The 18270-nt window shown below is 35.0% G+C and overlaps 1 protein-coding gene and 1 long non-coding RNA gene across 2 annotated transcripts; both read left to right on the top strand.

The window, feature by feature from the left end:
* The first annotated feature begins 5058 nt into the window (after positions 1–5058).
* Positions 5059–6868, top strand: LOC126965352 (uncharacterized). Its single transcript, XR_007729529.1, has 2 exons — positions 5059–5208; positions 6095–6868. It is a non-coding gene; the product is annotated as an uncharacterized LOC126965352 (long non-coding RNA).
* Positions 6869–8946: 2078 nt separating this feature from the next.
* On the top strand, positions 8947–15716 carry LOC126965273 (nucleolar pre-ribosomal-associated protein 1). Its single transcript, XM_050808771.1, has 3 exons — positions 8947–9249; positions 9392–14072; positions 14678–15716. The coding sequence occupies exons 1-3, from the start codon at positions 9042–9044 to the stop codon at positions 15666–15668; spliced, it is 5880 nt and encodes a 1959-aa protein (XP_050664728.1). The 5' UTR covers positions 8947–9041; the 3' UTR covers positions 15669–15716.
* The last annotated feature ends 2554 nt before the right edge of the window (positions 15717–18270 follow it).

Genomic DNA, 18270 nt, shown 5'->3' with positions numbered 1-18270 from the left:
TTTGTGTAAATTCAGTGAAGAACCGCGTAAGAGGTTTTTTGAATTTTTTTGGCTGCTGAGTGATCATACGCGACATTGGAATTACATTGCAAACCACACTGAAGTTAACAACACACAATTTCACTCACATTTACATGTTAATTCTAGAGGAATTAAGAGTTTCATCTATTTCTTGCCTCAGGTTGATACTCCAAAACTACCGCTAATATTTGTTAAAATAGTTGTATGCAAAACGATGTTTCTTAAAACACTATCTGCAGGAGAAAGAACAGTACAAACAGCTATTCAAAAATGGTGTTCTGGAGATGGAGCCATATCGCTAGACCGCAGAGGAGATTGCAGGGGTACTAAGATTGACAATAATATAATTCGAGGAGTTGGTATGCATGTAAATGTTTACAACCTGTTTAATCACATTATGTCTGCAGTAAAACAAACAGTTTATATATCGATGGGTCTCTTACGTTTCGGAAAACGTTTTACATGTACCAAAAATGGCGTAACAGAGAAGGAATAACTAAACTAGATACTACAATCAGACAATATACAGATATTGTAAGCTCGTAAGTAAATGTTGCATTTCATAAGCCTAAAAAGGATATTTGTGCTCAATGCCACGTTTTGAAGGAAATAAAGTTACCAACACCAGTAAAGAAAATTATGATTTTCCAAAAATATTTAATTACCCGCATGACAACGTAGGCCTGCTTTACTGCAAAAGAAAATTGTCTTTGCTGAACTTCACTGACTTTTTGATCTTTCACAGTATGAAGGTTATGGCTACGTGTGCCCATAATTTTATGGTAAATACGGGGAATGCTTGTAAATTTAGTTTCTGGTTCGTTCATTCGCATTTATGGCTTTCTTGGAAGAAATTCAAGTGACGCACCGGTTTCTTGAGAATGGGCCATACGCAGAATGAGGATGATTCGAAAATGACTCCTCCTCTATCTTTATTTCTTTTATATATTTTTATATCCTCCTATCTTTTTTTATGCTTTCTAAAAGAGTTACATAGGTTTTTAAATTTCGAAGATTTGTTAATTGGCAAGAATAGGCTAAAGAACACAAAAAAAGAGAGAAGAAATCATGGAACAAGATAAGACAGATATCATTTTCGACCTCTTACTCAAATATTTTATATTTTAGTAATGATTTTTATTATGAACAAATTATGTTGATTGTTATTGGCATGGGTATTCACGTCGAAAGAAAAACCTTGATCAGGTTAATTTGAATCAGTGTTATGGAAATCCTTTGCCAATATAAAATAAAGAGTCTTTATATGTCATATTATTCCAAACGTATATTATTAATATTTTCTTAATTTGCCTCATTCAGGTGACGATCAAATTTTTTCAGTTGTTATTTGTCCATTTTTTTTGGTGATCTCAAAACATATTACTAAAAGGCATTTATTTTCTCAAAATTGATTCCTTAAGAAACCTTTTTGACTAGTCCTTAGTATCTCATTCAGCAACCTCAGCAGGTTACTAACATTGTTCCTAGTTTGATTAAATTATAAAATTATTAATTATAAAAGATGCAGTTGTTTTGTTTCAAGCTCTTTCATTTCATGTATGACCCAACTTCCAGCAATTGGGAGATTTTAAAATTTACGTCGCAGAACATCGTATCTTTTACTTACGACTATATTCTATACTCTTGGCAAATTCCGTAGCCTAAACTCGCAAGGTCAACATGCGACCTTTGCATAACAAGCATAAAGTCGTAAGTTTAGTTTTTTGTATTTTATTAAGAAAACAGTTAAGATAATTGCACATTGTTACTATAAATAGTTTTCATTCACTTAACCTAGCAATTTCTCATATCAGATGGTCCTATAAACCTTTCCACATCGGCGCTCTCCGCCGCAAAACGTTCGCCTTAGATCGGCATGCGTTCGGCGCTCGTGCAGCGTTCTCCCCGTGCGTATTATTTTACGTGTAGTAATATAATGCTTATAACTAGGGTGATTTGAGTGACTGTCACAAAGCTATTGAAATAAGCTATAAGACCATGTATAAATTATTCATATTGTGTTTTTATTTTATTTCACACAGACTTCATTCGACATTAAGTGTAAAAATAGATATATTTTAGAATAAATTATTATTTTCAATGGTAATTACTTGTTTTATTTACTAACTTTTATGTTTTTGTAATAAACATTTTATGTTCATTATAAAATAAAACCAAAATCTCCACAAAGAACAATCTTCGTGCAAAGTCTTGATAACGACCGCTCGCTGCGCCGCCCGGGAAAATGTGAACACAAAAATGCTATGTCCGTAAAGCTATGACGTCGAATATTGGTGGCCTTGAATCGTAACGGATCGAAATGTGTATCGGACTTCACTCGTTCATAATTACGTAGGAAAATAAACCATCTTGTACACGTAATTAGGGTGAAAACTGGGTGAGGTAAAAGAGTGCCGTGCGGCACTACCGAACTGTATGTGTTTGTAATTTCAAGTGTCTGTGGGCACCGTCCGATGTGGAAAGGTAAATATAATACATATTTTTTAATGACTAATGACTTTTGTAACTTGCGTCGAGGGTATCGAATTGTGTGTGAGAAGAATAATGCTACAATTTTCAAAATAAATGAATTCTTGTTAAAAATTCCATTGAATGGAGCGTTATTAACATATCCTTTCCGCATCGGACGTGCCCGCGGGCACTGGTAATTCAAAAAACAATGAGAGCGGCTGTGCCCCGAGGCACTCTTTTACCTCACCCAGTTTTCACCCTTATTAGGTGTACAAGATGGTTTATTTGCCTACGCAGTTATGAACGAGTGAAGTCCCATACACATTTCAATCCGTTACGATTCAAGGCCACCAATATTCGACGTCATAGCTTTACGGACATAGCATTTTTGTGTTCACTTTTTCGCTGGCGGCGCAGCGAGCGGACGTTATCAAGAGTGTGCACGAATATTGTTCTTTGAGGAGTTATTACCTAATAATCAGTAAGTTGCTATTTTTATAATACTAATAGAGTATATTTGCAATACATATCAATAATTATAATAGTCTAATACATAGTATTTGTTGAAAATGCGTCTACTCAAATTTTGTAACGGCTAAAGATGGAGACTGAAGTTTTTGTCTAATGATTTTTTATTGTTTTTATTTATTAGAATACAGTGAAATATCATAACTTTACTTGTAAAACTATCGTAAAATACATTTCTGTAGTTATTTTGTACCATTATTCTATAGTTTTTTTATAAAATTGATTCTAAATGCGAGGCCTCTCAAAATGGTCGCACACATATAAATTTATCATCTTGAATGTGTGAGTGTCAGAAGAGAGTGGGGCTGAGTGTCTGGATATGGGGTGTTATCGTCGAGGAATGGTGTAAAGACCATGAGCTCTCTGTAAACCCACACAAAACACAGGTAGTACTCTTCTCTAACAAAAGATTGGTAGGGAACCACAAACCGCCCACTATCTTCAATACAAGACTTCAGTTATCAAAAGAGGTCAAATGCCTAGGTGTGATTCTAGACAGCAAACTGAACTGGAGCAGCCACCTTGAATACAAAATCAACTCCGCGAGTATCACCTTATGGCAATGCCGCAAGATGATTGGCAAGAGATGGGGTCTCACACCAAAGCTCACCTTATGGCTTTACACAGCAGTGGTGAGACTAATGCTCACTTATGGCTGTGTAGTGTGGTGGACCAGGACCAGACTTACAACTTGCATCGCCAAATTACAAAAATTTCAAAGGCAAGCATGCTGTGCGGTGACAGGATGCATGAGGACAACCCCTACCGCCGCCTTAGAAATAGCCCTGAGCATCCCTCCGCTACACTTATTCATATATCAAGAAGCGGCAATGGCTGCGCTAAGATTAAAACATCTGAAAACACAGAGAATTGACAAAGTAAGACATCTTAGCATACTTTCAGAAGCATGGTCAGCTATGCCACTTGTGGAAGCAGCTAGTGATAAAATAGAGCGGACTTTCATTTTTGACAAAAAATACAGAATAGACCTCGAGGAAAGGAACGACAGTGTCCTTACAAATTATGAGCTCGACCTCTACACAGATGGTTCGAAGACGTATTCAGGCACAGGTACGGGAGTCTTCTCGGAAGATCTAAATATCAGCATATCCGAGCCCTTGGGTAAGCTTAACACTGTATACCAGGCTGAATGCATGGGGATTTTGCTAGCTGCCAATGCTATCTTGGCCAGAGAGGTTCAAGGTCACTCCATTAGAATACTCTCTGATAGCAAATCGGTATTACAATCCCTTCAAGGTAAGATAATCAATTCCAGCCTATTACTTTAATGCCACTCAGCATTAAATAAGGTGGCTGGTAAAAACAACAACCTAACACTACAGTGGATCAAAGGTCACAGTGGGGTCAGGGGCAACGAGGCGACAGACCAACTAGCTAGAAGGGGTTCTGAGACCCAACCGGTTGGACCAGAGCCTTTCCTGCCTCTGCCACATAGTTGGTTCAGGAACCACTTAAATCAAAAGATAAAAGCACTACATCAACAATACTGGGATAGCCTTGAGGAGTGCAGGCAAGCCAAAGCAGCTTTACCTTGCACCGACTTGCGTTTTACCAGGGAAATCTTACAACTTAATCGGTGTCAACTAAGATTAATATTATGTGCGGCCACAGGTCACGGCAATTTTAACAGGCATCTCTTTAATATAGGTGTCACGGACAGCCCTCTATGCAGAGGTTGCCTGGGGGCAGAGGAAACAGCCGCTCACGTTCTGCTGGAATGCAGTGGGGTGGCAAACTACAGGGCGACCTGGGGTCACCAGGCGCTCTTCGGGAAGTCTTCTGCGACGTTAAGAGGTTGGGTGACTTCTTGGAGGAGCTGGGCTGGTTGGAGTAGCCTCTACTACCCTCGCACGCAAAATAGGCTCATATGACGTCGAGTTGCGGAAAGCGCCCGTATGAAGAAGAAGAAGAAGATGGGGTGTTATTCTTTTTCAGATGAAGTATTTTTCCCGATTTAAAAAAAGGAGGTTATCATTTTTTTTACTGTGCACAAATAAAACACATTTAATTTTTTTAAAACAGAAACTACTATTTCCAACAATAATGTCTGACCAAGAGATGTCTGTGCCGCTGCATCGGTGCAGGGCCATTCCTGATGGGGAGTTAGAGCTGACGGGGAGCCCGCCGACGATGACATCGATAAATTTAGAGGTCGGGGCTGCAAGTGTAAGTAATATCTTTGTATTAGCCTAAACACGTTTGACCTTGCACCATCGCAAGCACTGGCCGCTTCAAATCCCTTGCTAGAGCAAAAATACCTACTCTATACATTTTGTAGTTATAATAATCTAAATAAACACAACGTATTTGTTATATCACTTTCCATTTATTGTATTTGGTATCAAATTATGTTTCCATAGAACAATAGACCGAGTCATAACGTAGGTATAAACATTGTGTAATTTTAGCTCTGCTAGTGACTATTCAAATCGCCTTAGCGGTATCAACGATCAATGGCTTGTCGACAGCTATAATTGCTCTCGACAAGTTTGACCTTGCACCGTCGCAAGCACTGGCCACTTCAAATCCCTTGTTAGACCAATAATACCTACTCTATACATTTTGTAGTTATTTATCTCAATAAACACAACTTATTTGTTGTATTACTTTCCATTCCTTGTATTTGGTAGAATCTGTCAAATGATAAGGCAGTAAATATTTATTGAACACTGTCAATAAGTTTCTTAGCAGTTCTTCTCTTTTTTACTTTGATTTTTAGGGTTCCGTACCCAAATAGTAAAACGGGCCGCTATTACTACGACTCCGCTGTCCGTCTGTCACCAGGTTGTGTCATATGATCCGTGATACTATCACTAAGATTTAAGAAATTTTCACAGATGATGTGTTTCTATTGCCGCTATAACAACAAATACTAAAAAAACAGTATAAAATAAATATTAGGGGCCCATGCAGTAAACGTAATTTTTGTTTCTAGACACTTCTACTCTTTTTTACTTTGATTACTTGTATAGTCTCTGTTTTATAACATCTCTTACATCTTTATCGTTCTCGACTCTCATCATCATGGTTTCTAACTTTTTTTTTGTTTCAGACATCTGGAGTGGCGGCTAGTTCGCCCTCAACGGCTCAGGGCCGGCGCATTTTGGTGGCTCGTCGTTCGCTGCTGCAGGACGATGATATTGTCCTGCTACTAGCAGATTCGGGCAGCGAAGGTGAATCGGATGCAGACCAGTCCGACGAGGACACTGAGGAGGCAACTCAAATGCCGACGAGGGCAATAACCCACCGCTTGCGTCACGAAGTAATTGCTAGAACGGAAGGTCTTTCAAGAGCATGAATTTGATGTGGATGATTTTATTCCAGACGAATGTGTGATGGATGAGTCGGTGGTAGTGCCAGAGGATTTGAATGTGTTGGGGGGGCATGAACCTGTTGACGTAGGTGAAGTATTTCAGTGGGCGGTTCTACCGGCCGACAAGAAACTTACTTACGTCAACCTGGGCCAGCATTTATTTCTAATGACCCTACAGAGATATTTTTGAGGATTTGGGACGTGGACGTTATGGGTCTCATAGCGTCAGAGACAAATAAATACGCAAGGCACAAATAAATATTGAACAATATAACAATCGTCCCACTGTTCCCAAGTATTTGGGGCAATGGGCTGATGTCACTATAGACGATTTGTATAAGTATTTCGCCTTGCTGATTATTTATTCGTCATACAATTAAGTTCTAGAAATTTTTCTTTTATATAAATTTTTAAAATAATTGTACTTACTGGTTATAAATTTCTATAAATATTATTATTTCATTGTTGTATGTCTATTAGTCATATTATAATAAAGCTCTAGAAATATTGTTAGACTTGTATCTAATTTATTCTCCCGTTTAGACAGCCCGCCCATGTTCATATAAAATTTATGGATATAATAATTGATAATAAACATGACACTAGGTCATACCACTCAGTCTGGACAGTAAGCAAGTCTTATGCAAAGAAATCCAGAATTCTCAAGAGGCGCGAAGTTAGAGCACCCGTATACGGCCGTGTAAATACACGTAAGCATGTGTCTGTGTGTGTAACGATTTTGCGTCCACGCAAGACACTTTCATTCAGCTTTTCTCAATAGTTTTTGTTTTATGGTGTACATGTTTTATATATTGCTGAATAGGTCATTTCATTGCCATTTGGATATACGTTCTGAATGAACAGAAAACATAGATTATCATGACAAAATATACAGGATAAAAATCTGGATTTTATAATGAATTTCCTACCCCAGTCTAGTTTTTGCTTCAAACAGTATAGGATTTTATAAATAATCTGATCTACTATTATAAGAAAAAAATCTAGATTAAATTTCCTACCGAATGGTATATAAATAAAAGTCTAGAAGCTAAATATCTATTCATAAATCGTTTTGAAGAACGGATCCTAACGCGAGCAATTTCTGTTGATCATCATTTTCGTGGGGTTGTTTCTGCATGAATATATCAAAATATTACTATAAAGGCATGTATATTTTGGTTTTATTTTATAAAGAACATATAATGTTTATTACAAAAACATAAAAGTTAGTAAATAAAACAAGTAATTATTATTGAAAATCATCATTTATTCTAAAATATACATATTTTTACACTTATTGTGGAAAGAAAAGTCTGTGTGAAATAAAATAAAAGTACAAAATGAATAATTTATACATGGTCTTATAGTTTGTTTCAATAGCTTTCAGTGACAGTCATTCAAATCACGATAGTTATAAGCATTTTATTACTACACGTAAAATAATACGCACGGGGAAAACGCTGCGCGAGCGCCGACCGCTTACCGATCTAAGGTGTACATCGAGCGGCGGAGCGCGCCGATCGATAAAATGCTATCTAGTGTGTTAAGCTGGACCCCTGGTGGGATCGTTAAAACTTTAACGTCTGCTTAATTAGGTATATGTACGGGATATTTGGCTATAGTAGAAGTAAAGACTTTCTGATGTTAAAGTTAAGCTGATGGATTGATTTGTCCTTAACGAATAGTAATAATTACACTTGGTATGCATACATTAAGCCCTAAGTCATTGGGGGAAGCCATAAAGTTGAATGTTCCTCTAGAACGAACTAATTTAATTGACATTTCAACAGCATAGATAATATTTCTTGGTTGTTTATAACTCCAATTGTCCAATAATGCAATAAAACAAATGTAACGGATTTTTAACTCTAGGTTTTGCGTAAATTTTTTATTATTATTCAGTAAGCCCGACGTTTCAAGCCCTTCCCAAAGCACTTTTTCTTTACTTTCTGTTTCTTTACTATTTAACTACCTATATAGTATTTACAATCAAAATGAGAAGCACTTGATCTACTCCTCATCAAAGAGTATAAGTATGTTCCGATATGCACTGCGACCACTGTACAGTGTGACGTCAATCTAGTACCTATACTGTGAAGCCGTTCCTTTATAGCCAGTTATACTGGTTACTATTTAAAACGGAACGCAATCCCGTATACTGTCAGCCGCATGTTTGACGCAGCATTCAAATGAGTGTATTAAAGTTTTTTAATTCATTAAAAAAACTTTTGTTGGAGTACTGTCAAATTAAAAATATTTTAATTAATATTTTAGGCACTCGAGTGGTTTTGACTGATCACGTGATCGAAGTACTGCTAGTACCTTACCTCGAAAACACCAGTGCTCACAGTAGAATATGGCTGCGATTTATGACGTCATTTAATTCACTAGGGTACTGCGGCAGTATACTGGCAGTCCATAACGGAATGAATTTTTCTACAGTGATAGCACTGTGCAGTGCTCGCAGTGCATATCGGAACTTACCCAAAGATATTTAACGTGAAAATGACAGATGTCCAATATTGACACTTGACGTTCTGTATCAATACTATCAATTGACATTTACTCAAGTAACAAACACACACGTGTTTTCTCAAAACATAGTGTGACTTCAATTTCGAAGTTAGTTTTTAAAAAGTTTATGGTGTATGTGATGAGTTAAAAAGTAGTTTTTACTTAGTTCAAAATGGGAAAACGAAAATATAATGAAGAAACAGAGGGTCCTGATAATAAAAACAAAAAATTGAGTGAAATACAAAGTATAACAATAGATGAAAATGAAGATCAAAATGAAACCGGTCAAGAGAATAATCAAAATACTTCCTCAAAACAAAATATTTTTGACTTGAAACACTTTCGGAAGGAGTTAACGAAAAAACAAGGTCAAACAATGGGTAAGCAAAATTAAAAATACTATTGTTGAATAAATACTTACTTATGACTCTCCAAGCAAAGTTATTTTAAGTATAGCTTACTCATGTTTTGAGATTGTACTGGTCTTTCATTAAATAATTCTAGAAATTTATTCTGTTTCAGTTTTAACACAATTTTTACAAGTTTGTTTGAATCCAGACAGTGGTGCTGATTATTTATTAGAGTATTTAAAAGTGGGGGGCAACTCTCATGAAATTTTAAAACAAATCTCTACTGACAATAAGAAGAACCTTACTCTAGCAACTCCAACCTTTCATATATTTCATCTTATAATTCTCAAAGTTCAATCTTCCATGCCACACATGATAGCTGTAACAGAAGAAGCTTGTCGCTACTTCCTCAACACATTCATACCAACAGTTGAAATTATGATAAGTGAGAATTCGGGACCTCGGCACAGGAAAGTCATTTTGAACCTATTGACATCAATGGTTACATTGAACTCAGATTTAGGTGTTGAAGTACTAAGTCAGGTGCCTCTCACACCCAAGCACTTACAATACATTGTTGAAAAGCCTAATTATAAAGAGAAAGACAATGTGAGAACAGCATTTGTGCATTTCATGACCTCCTTTCTTGTTGACGGACATTTACCGCTAATAAAAGCTTTGCTGGAAAAACAAGGGCTGCTAGGATTGGTAATACCAGGCCTAGTTCAAGATGAGGCAGAAGCTGTATTAATGTTCTTAAATATTCTTAAGAAAAATGTGATTGATAACAATCTTATATCAAAAACATTGAAACTCAAAACATTTAGCCACCAAGTACTGCATAATTTATTTAAATTGTTTAATTGGAGAGGGCCTCCAGAGATAAGTCAAGAGTTAAAAAATGAGGCACGTCCAGAAATAGTACAGCTACTCTCCAATATAATGTTGACCTTATTTACATCTCATAAGTACGGTCTATACTTCGTTGACCATAGTCTAGGAACTAGTGATTTGCATAAAAATCAAAATTTATATAAGACCTTGTTGAGTTTGAAAAGACCTTGGGAGAATAAAGATGAGGCTGATGTTGTTCTTCAGATAATCCTAAAATGCCCTGACTTACATAGAGCTGTTGTTCATATTATAGAGCAATCATTTCAACCACAGCATTCACCAATATGGGAAAGAGCAACACATTTTGTTGTGCAACTTTTAGATACAGTTAAGCCTGAGGATTTGATCCCTAGATTGCACACATTGAGCTCAACACAAGCAGCCAATTTTATTAGGTTTATTACAATACCAGTCCCATTGTTAAAATTAATTCAAGCAAATTTTCAGGCAGATCTAACAATTTCTGTATACTGTGTCAAAGTGTTAGTAAAAATGTTGCAATCATTAAAGAAATATTTGGATATTTTTGAAATGGAAGAATCCATTGAAATATTAACTGATTTAAAAAGTAGATTAGAAAACTTTTTGCCCAGGCATTTGCCACCTTCAAATGTTATTGTTTCACTTATGAACAAGATTATAACAAATGAAAATGAAGGAACTGAGAGTTCACAACACTATAAATTGCCAAAAATCAATGCTACTGACTCCTTATTGCATATAATAGACTTGTTACTTTTGTATAATAGTATTTATCCAGATTTTTTCGAGAACCTCGAAAGCAGCATAGATATGAAAAAAATTCTTGACTTTACTAAAACATTGTCTTCAGATAATGTGGCACTTCTAAAGTTTAAAGTTATATCTTTATGGTTAATCCTAGATCCGTCAGCAATTTCTTTGAAGAATACAATATTTAAGGAACTTTTTCTCATAATGTTAGAAGTGTTTACAAGTGAAGATACAACTACTTGGAATCAAGCGAAAGAAACATTATATGAATTCTTGAAAAGCACAGACATTTTTGAAGCTAATGATGATGAAATACTTTTAATGTTATATACATTGAGAAATGTGACAGTTAATCCAATTTCACTCATAGTGGATGTTGTTGAATATGTTTTAGAGAATAAGAATGATTTGGTTGAATATACAAGAAGCCAAATGGGAAATTTTATAGTTGGTGTTGATAGTGTTGCATCAAACATAGATGAGGTTCTTACTGACCTGATGAATAATAGGATTACTACAGGAAGTGTATATTTAGAAAACAAACTACCCTCACCTTTTATAATTGGTTGTATGCAATATATTCAAAGTAACAGAGATGCAAAAAAAGGTTTGAAAAAATTTCTCTCACTCTATATTGCAAATTTGTATCATAGCAATTGTATAGCAGAATTATCTGAGGCACTAATTGGGGACTCAAAATTAGAAGTTAGAAGCTATGTCGCTGATTGTACTATAAATCCAACACCTTTGCCTGATTCTATTTTAAAAGATGATGTTTTGCTTAAAATATCCAGGTCGGTAATTGAAGATGAAGAGTTATCTGTTAATCAGGTCTTTTCAAACCTTGAAGAGTGTCATGGTGCAAATGATTTGATAGTTAATGATATCCATTACAAGATTAATGTTACAGAATCATTAGACAGTTCACAGCTATTTATTTGGGGTAAATATTTAATATTCTGTGTAATACAACTGTCCAAATATGATAAATTATCAGTGGCTAAACAAAAAAAGATACAAAGCTACTTCAAAGCAATAATCTGTACTGGAAAGAAACATCATAAAATGGATTTTTGTCGCTCTATGTTATTAAATCTGTTCAAGAATGCTCATATTCGTAAGATTTATAGAGCTTTAGATACGAATAATAACCAATCATATATTTTAGCCACAGACTTTCTGTTGCATGTGATTATTAGCAATAGAGATATTGTAAATTATTTGAATAAGAAACATTTTATTCTGAGACCATATCAACAAAAGACTTTAACAGAGATTGTTAAAGCATTTATTAAAATAAATAAAAGAAAGAATATTAATTGTGACCATACAATAGCTGTGCTCAATGTTGTTGGTCTCTCCAATGAAGATGACATTAAAGTGCTCAATCATGTTTTTGACATAGAATTAGCATCATGTGTTAAAGATGACAAAGAACCAAGTGTAGTCCTTGAAGTTCTGAGAATTTTACTTGATAAGTATTCTAAGTCAATATCATTAGAACTTACTCCAGATATCATAAAGAAGAGTATAAAATTATATACAGAAATGCTCGTATATACAGAAGTTACAACAAATTTAACCAATTTAGAACTAACATTGATTTCATATTTTGAAAACAAACCACATCATGCCATATTTGTAACTGATGATGACTTTCGAAAATTCTTTAAAGCAAATACAGTACGAAAAACCACAGCAAGCTTAGCAAGTTCTTTACTGCAATTAAATGTATGTTTTTGTAATGTATTCAAATCTGAATTGGATAGACAAGATATATTAAGTCACAGGGAACTAACATTGCCGCTGGCAAATGCGGCTATTGAACACTCACATTTTATTGCAGAGAATAATGATTTCTTGCAGAAGCTATATGAAGAGTATAAACTGAATATATGGAAATTTTTAGAAAAACCGCATAAAGTTGGACAAGTTTACATTCAAAGTTGGCTGTTGATTAAAAAACTTGCAGTTACATGTATGTCTGAGGAGGACTGTATGAAGTTATTCTCAAAAAATCATAAATTTGAAGCTCTAGAAATATCTCATATAAGACTAACTGAGGCTATACTTACAAGGATATATTCCAAGAAGGACATTAAAATTGATTATTTTTGCAACTATGCTTTATCAATGCTCAGTTTAATTTCCACTTCGCTAAAAGATGACAAATTATCAGATATAGATGAAGTTATATCAATAGTTTATAATACAACGAAAATAGATAATATTGAATCATACAGTGATAAAGAAGATTTAAAAAAAATAATTGATACAGCGACATGGCAGAACTTTTGTAAAATTGTTCTAAAATCAGCACTTAAAGTCAGTAATATAAATGAAGATAGATGTTATGGGCCTAAATTATTGTGTTTATTGACTTCATTTGTTACACTTCTATATCCGACAGACAACAGTGATATAGTAACACTGTTTGATATGGTTACATCTCACTCTGAGTTCTTAAATGTTATGCTGAGCTTACACAGCCCTGATATTAAAACACGCTTATTACAATTCATCTACACATTAATGCAGATGAATAAGTCAGTGATGAAAAGTCAACAAATTCCAGTGTTTTTAAGTGCCTACCATGCAACAAGATCTCCGTCAGATAGGCTGATATTATCAATTCTGCAATTTTACGAATCCAATGGCCTGCCAGTCAATGATTATAAGCCGTATATATGGGGAGATTCAGCGGCAAATTACTATGCAGTCAGAAAAAAAAGAAACTCATCCCTTTGGAGTCATCCCACACCAAACCAAGTTCTAAACTTATTTGATAGAGAAGTCATTGACGTAACTGTCCGAAATTATCCAGTTACACAAAAATTAAATTATTATTTTCAACTGCCGCCAAATTGTAATGAGATTGAAGAAGGAAACGTCAAAATATACATCCGAAAATTGACGGTAAAATCAGGAAATGTAGCTACTGAAAATAATTTAAAACAAAGTGAATTTACGAATACTATGAAATTAATAGGTAAAGATGCGCTGGTGGTTTCTCAGACGGATTACAATGTTGCAATATATGATCCAGCATTTATTTTCCCGCTTTTAAGTCACCTATTGGCGCCTGGATCTATGGCGTCTTGTTTTAAGCTATTGAGGTGTGGTATGCTTTCTGTGGTGGTGATGGGACTTAGTTCTCAGTGTCCTTTGATGAGAGCAGCGGCCTTCCACGTGTTACATCGGTTCTGCCTACTGTTGGAAACAGAGACGTGAGTATTCAATAGTAAAATAATTTAATTGTGGGGCATGGCAGCATAAATTGAGCCATGGAAACATTTGTATTAATGTCTTGTGTGCTAAGCCAATAACAGAGTACTCAAGGCATGCAAGAGCGACTCGCAATAACAATATGCACAAGTGTGTAGTTACACTATATTCTCCTACATAAATTGAAAAACACAAGTTCACTAAATAAATTTTATTTAGAACAACAACGTGTGATGTGTCACTCGGATGGATAGTTCAGTTGATAAGAGCGCTCGGACAAAACCTGAGAGGCGCGTGTTCGAGTCACGCATCGGTCAAAACTTTGGTCCAAATTAAATTTGTATAAAAACTTTAGGTATTTTAGTGGTTTTATACATAAATAACTTTTATATTATTGCTTTGAACAATAAATATAATTATTTTGGCTACCAAAATGCTAAAGGTCGAAAAACAGGATTATATTTCGAAATACCTTCATTTTAAAATATGTTTTGGTGAAATTATATAGGCAAATAAAATATTTCGTTAAAACCATTTATTATTCAACTATATATAACATTACAATTTTTTCCAAAAATAGTAAAAAAAATGTTTTTATTAATTTCAGGAGACACAAAAACGATAAGCTTCTTCTTACTGACTTCATAACAACACTACGCCACAGCTTGCGCACAGCAATCAATCAGCCAGACCAAGATGAATACTTCAGAGACTTGAAAAATCCAAAACTACCCGCAATCGACGCGTTGTACCTCGCCAAAGTACTGACCGTGTGCACGTCACCTTCAGACCCACTCTACAAACCTGCAAACAACTTCTTAATAGCCAAACAGTTCGTAGACCTCACAGTCGTACCAGATTTTCTGAGCCTCTTTCATGATAACGAAGTTGAATTAATTGATCGCAGACTATGGATTCTGGAAATAATTAGAGATGGAACTAAAACAATGGTTGATGTCAATGTGATATTCAAAACTATGTGTCTTAAGATGATAATGGATTTTTATACAACTGTGCTCTGTGACAGAAGAAGTAAAGTTAAAATATTAGGAGTTATTAAATCTATAGCAGCAATACCCAGAGCTTTCGAAATATTGCTAGAAGGATATTCACTTATGGCTTGGATGAATTCTATAATGTCGTATATTGCAAATGATAAAAGTATTGTTAAAGTAATTATAAATTTAATTGAAACAATAATTCACAGTTTAAATATAATTGCAATCTCGAAAGTTAAACCTAACAGTAACAATACAGAAATTAAAGTTAAAAGTGATGTTGAGTATGAAGTATTGGCAATAATTTACGAGTTATTGAATCATATTGATGCTGTAGACGTCCTCGAAGTCGTAGAATATGTTAAACTGTATAATTTAATATCGAAACGAACATTGAAGTTCTTGAGTAAGAAGCAATTGACGAATATTGTTACAAAATGTAGTTTAAAAGTGAAAGATTTCGAAAGCGTTCACGTTATAAAACGGGCTATGGCGACGAAGGATTGTAATCTGTTGAAAAGCAGGCTTATTGATGGGAATGATAGCAATGCAGTGCTGGTTACTGAGTTACATTGCCTTGTTGGTAACTACGTGCTGTGATCTGTATATTTGTAAAAACATTAAAATAAATATATTTTGTTATCACTACTCTGTTTTTATATTTAAAATCTTTTTAAATTTATAAAGGAGAGCCGTTTTCGCCCAAAGTTACATTGCATTATTTCAAAATACCATTCTAGTAACTAAATCACATCACATGTGATTTTTTGCAGTTATAGGTACTTCTTCAGAAATTTTACGTTGCGCGCGCACACAGACACCCAAATTCGACACTCTGATGTTAGTTTGTGAATTAGACTATTTGTATCATACTTAAGACTAAATTACCTAAATTATGCGGTATAATAATATTTTCATTGGTTGTATTTAATACCTTGTTTATAAGAATATTGTTCTAAAAACCTACAATAGTTGGCGAATCTTTTCTTAAAGATTTTTGATTTGTTCCGCCAAAGAAGTATTACTTCTTGCGGGCATACATGATTACACATACACACAATAGTTTACGTTAGTATTCTATTTAAGTGCCCTGTTGATAAACAAAGAACAACAAATCTTATAATCCGCACTTCTACTTACACTGTTCATTGCCCCTTTGGCATGTTTATATTAAATACTTACTAAAAACAACTAGCACAAGTGACAACTCACCTTTACCATCAGTTATCCATTTCTGGATAAACATGTTACCAGCAGGAATTGACTCTGCAACCTATTGCCCCGTGACCGGGAGGCCGACACTTACACCCGCCTGCCAATGGGTTTCACCTCAACAAGTTATACAACTTGCCAGGCTTGGACTAATTAAAAAAAAAAGTTAAATTAATTATGTCTAATTAAATACCGTCTTTTATATTTTTAGTTAAATCTAAGTAAAATGTTAATCAAATTTTGTAATAAACAATAAGAAAGAATAAATAAGTTTCTTACAAAACAGCTAGATTCGTATCGAAGTCTACCATCTCTCGCGAAATTTTGACGTTCGACGTCGCATTCTGTTCAATGGGTCAGCTTGCATTCACAATTCATTGAATTGCTGAACCCTAAATCGTTTTTTACGTAAGCTTTCTACCAGGAAAAGTCTGGTCAAAATAGGTCATGCTCTAATAAATACAGACAAAATTGAAAATAAAACTTGTATAAGAACAAACAGACAATTCAGTTGTACTTAAATATAATATAATATTTTTATTTACCTATACATATTATGTATAGATCCCACACTTTATTATATATAGCTGTAGGTACTTAAAAGCATAATTTGTAATGGAAGGCTCTGTGGCTGTAAAAGCAACCGTTTATAGATAAAATGCGATAACCGTAACTATCAACATAATTCATGGCTAATTCAATCTACTACAGCCATATATTTTACGTTAAGTTGCGTACAAATGAACATAGAGATACTAAATAGATAATAATACCATAGCTGTTGATATATTTGATACTTATGTGTGATATAAACATTTAGACGGAGCGTTATAATTTTACTTTAAAATAAAATGGATAGTTAGGCCTGGTGGTCCAGATATAAATGTCAGCCTTTATAGAAATGTGATGCTGGTTTGATTCCTGCCGGGACCATTGAATAGTTGTTGTTTGTAGATATAATAATGTGTCATTTATTTCAGGCATATAAAACCCATTACAATAAATTGTATAGTATAGAATAAGTTACAATAAAATTAATATACAAGATAGTACAAAATAAAAATTAACATAGGTAAAACTAAAAATTGCCCAAAGGGGGGTTCGTACAAAGAGAAGAAAGCACTGATAAAACTATTTCCGGTTACTGTCACGATGCACCGTAAGCCAGTATTCAAGTATAGGATTCTCCGGGTGCTTAGAGCATACAATCAGAATTTCGTCTTCAGATTCGCGAATTCGAGACCAAAAAACCGCAACTCGTGATCTTAGCATTGCGAAATAATCGGGGAACTGGCGTCAGCAAACATCCCCGATGCACTGCAATATTTGCGCAGTCTCATCAGAGTTCGCTATGCATTATTATACTGCCGTCTGATGCTGCTTAGTTGACCCAAAGCTGACACGTGTAGAAGCATTGACAATGTAGAGCATATTAACAGTTATAAAAAGTGTCAGCTTCGCCTCAGGACTCCACCGTGGAAACCGTTTAGGTTTTTTTTAATACACAACAAGAACAAGATGAATAATGTTGCAGACTCACGCCTATTCCTGATGATAACCCTCCATCATTCTCATTTCAATTCGTCAGTCAAGCAAATAGGTAGTAAGTACCGTTGACTCTCACCACTATACCCCGATTCGATCCCCACCCGCCCCGCACCAAATAGTTTTCGGTTTTCGAATTAACATTTATATTTTATTCGACGTTTTAAAAGGTCGTCAACGCTATTGGGATTACTCTGTTGTTACGAGAGGAATGTGCCTCGGTGATCATATAACAGCAGTTACCCGTATGTTTGGATGTCTCCTCTTCCATAAAAAAACCAATACGAAGAACGTGAATGGCGCAGCTATTAAATATTTAAGTTAAAGGTCGGATCGCATTAGAGCGCCGCTGCGCGTTGCTGGACGGTACTCATCGTATTACAACTACAGTAAGTGGCAGCTCGCGTCATTTCTTTACCAGTTTCCGTTCGGGCAACATCAAATT

The sequence above is a fragment of the Leptidea sinapis genome, chromosome 7 (assembly GCF_905404315.1).
Source record: "Leptidea sinapis chromosome 7, ilLepSina1.1, whole genome shotgun sequence".
NCBI lineage: Eukaryota > Metazoa > Arthropoda > Insecta > Lepidoptera > Pieridae > Leptidea > Leptidea sinapis.
This window is presented reverse-complemented; position numbering and strand designations above follow the sequence as displayed.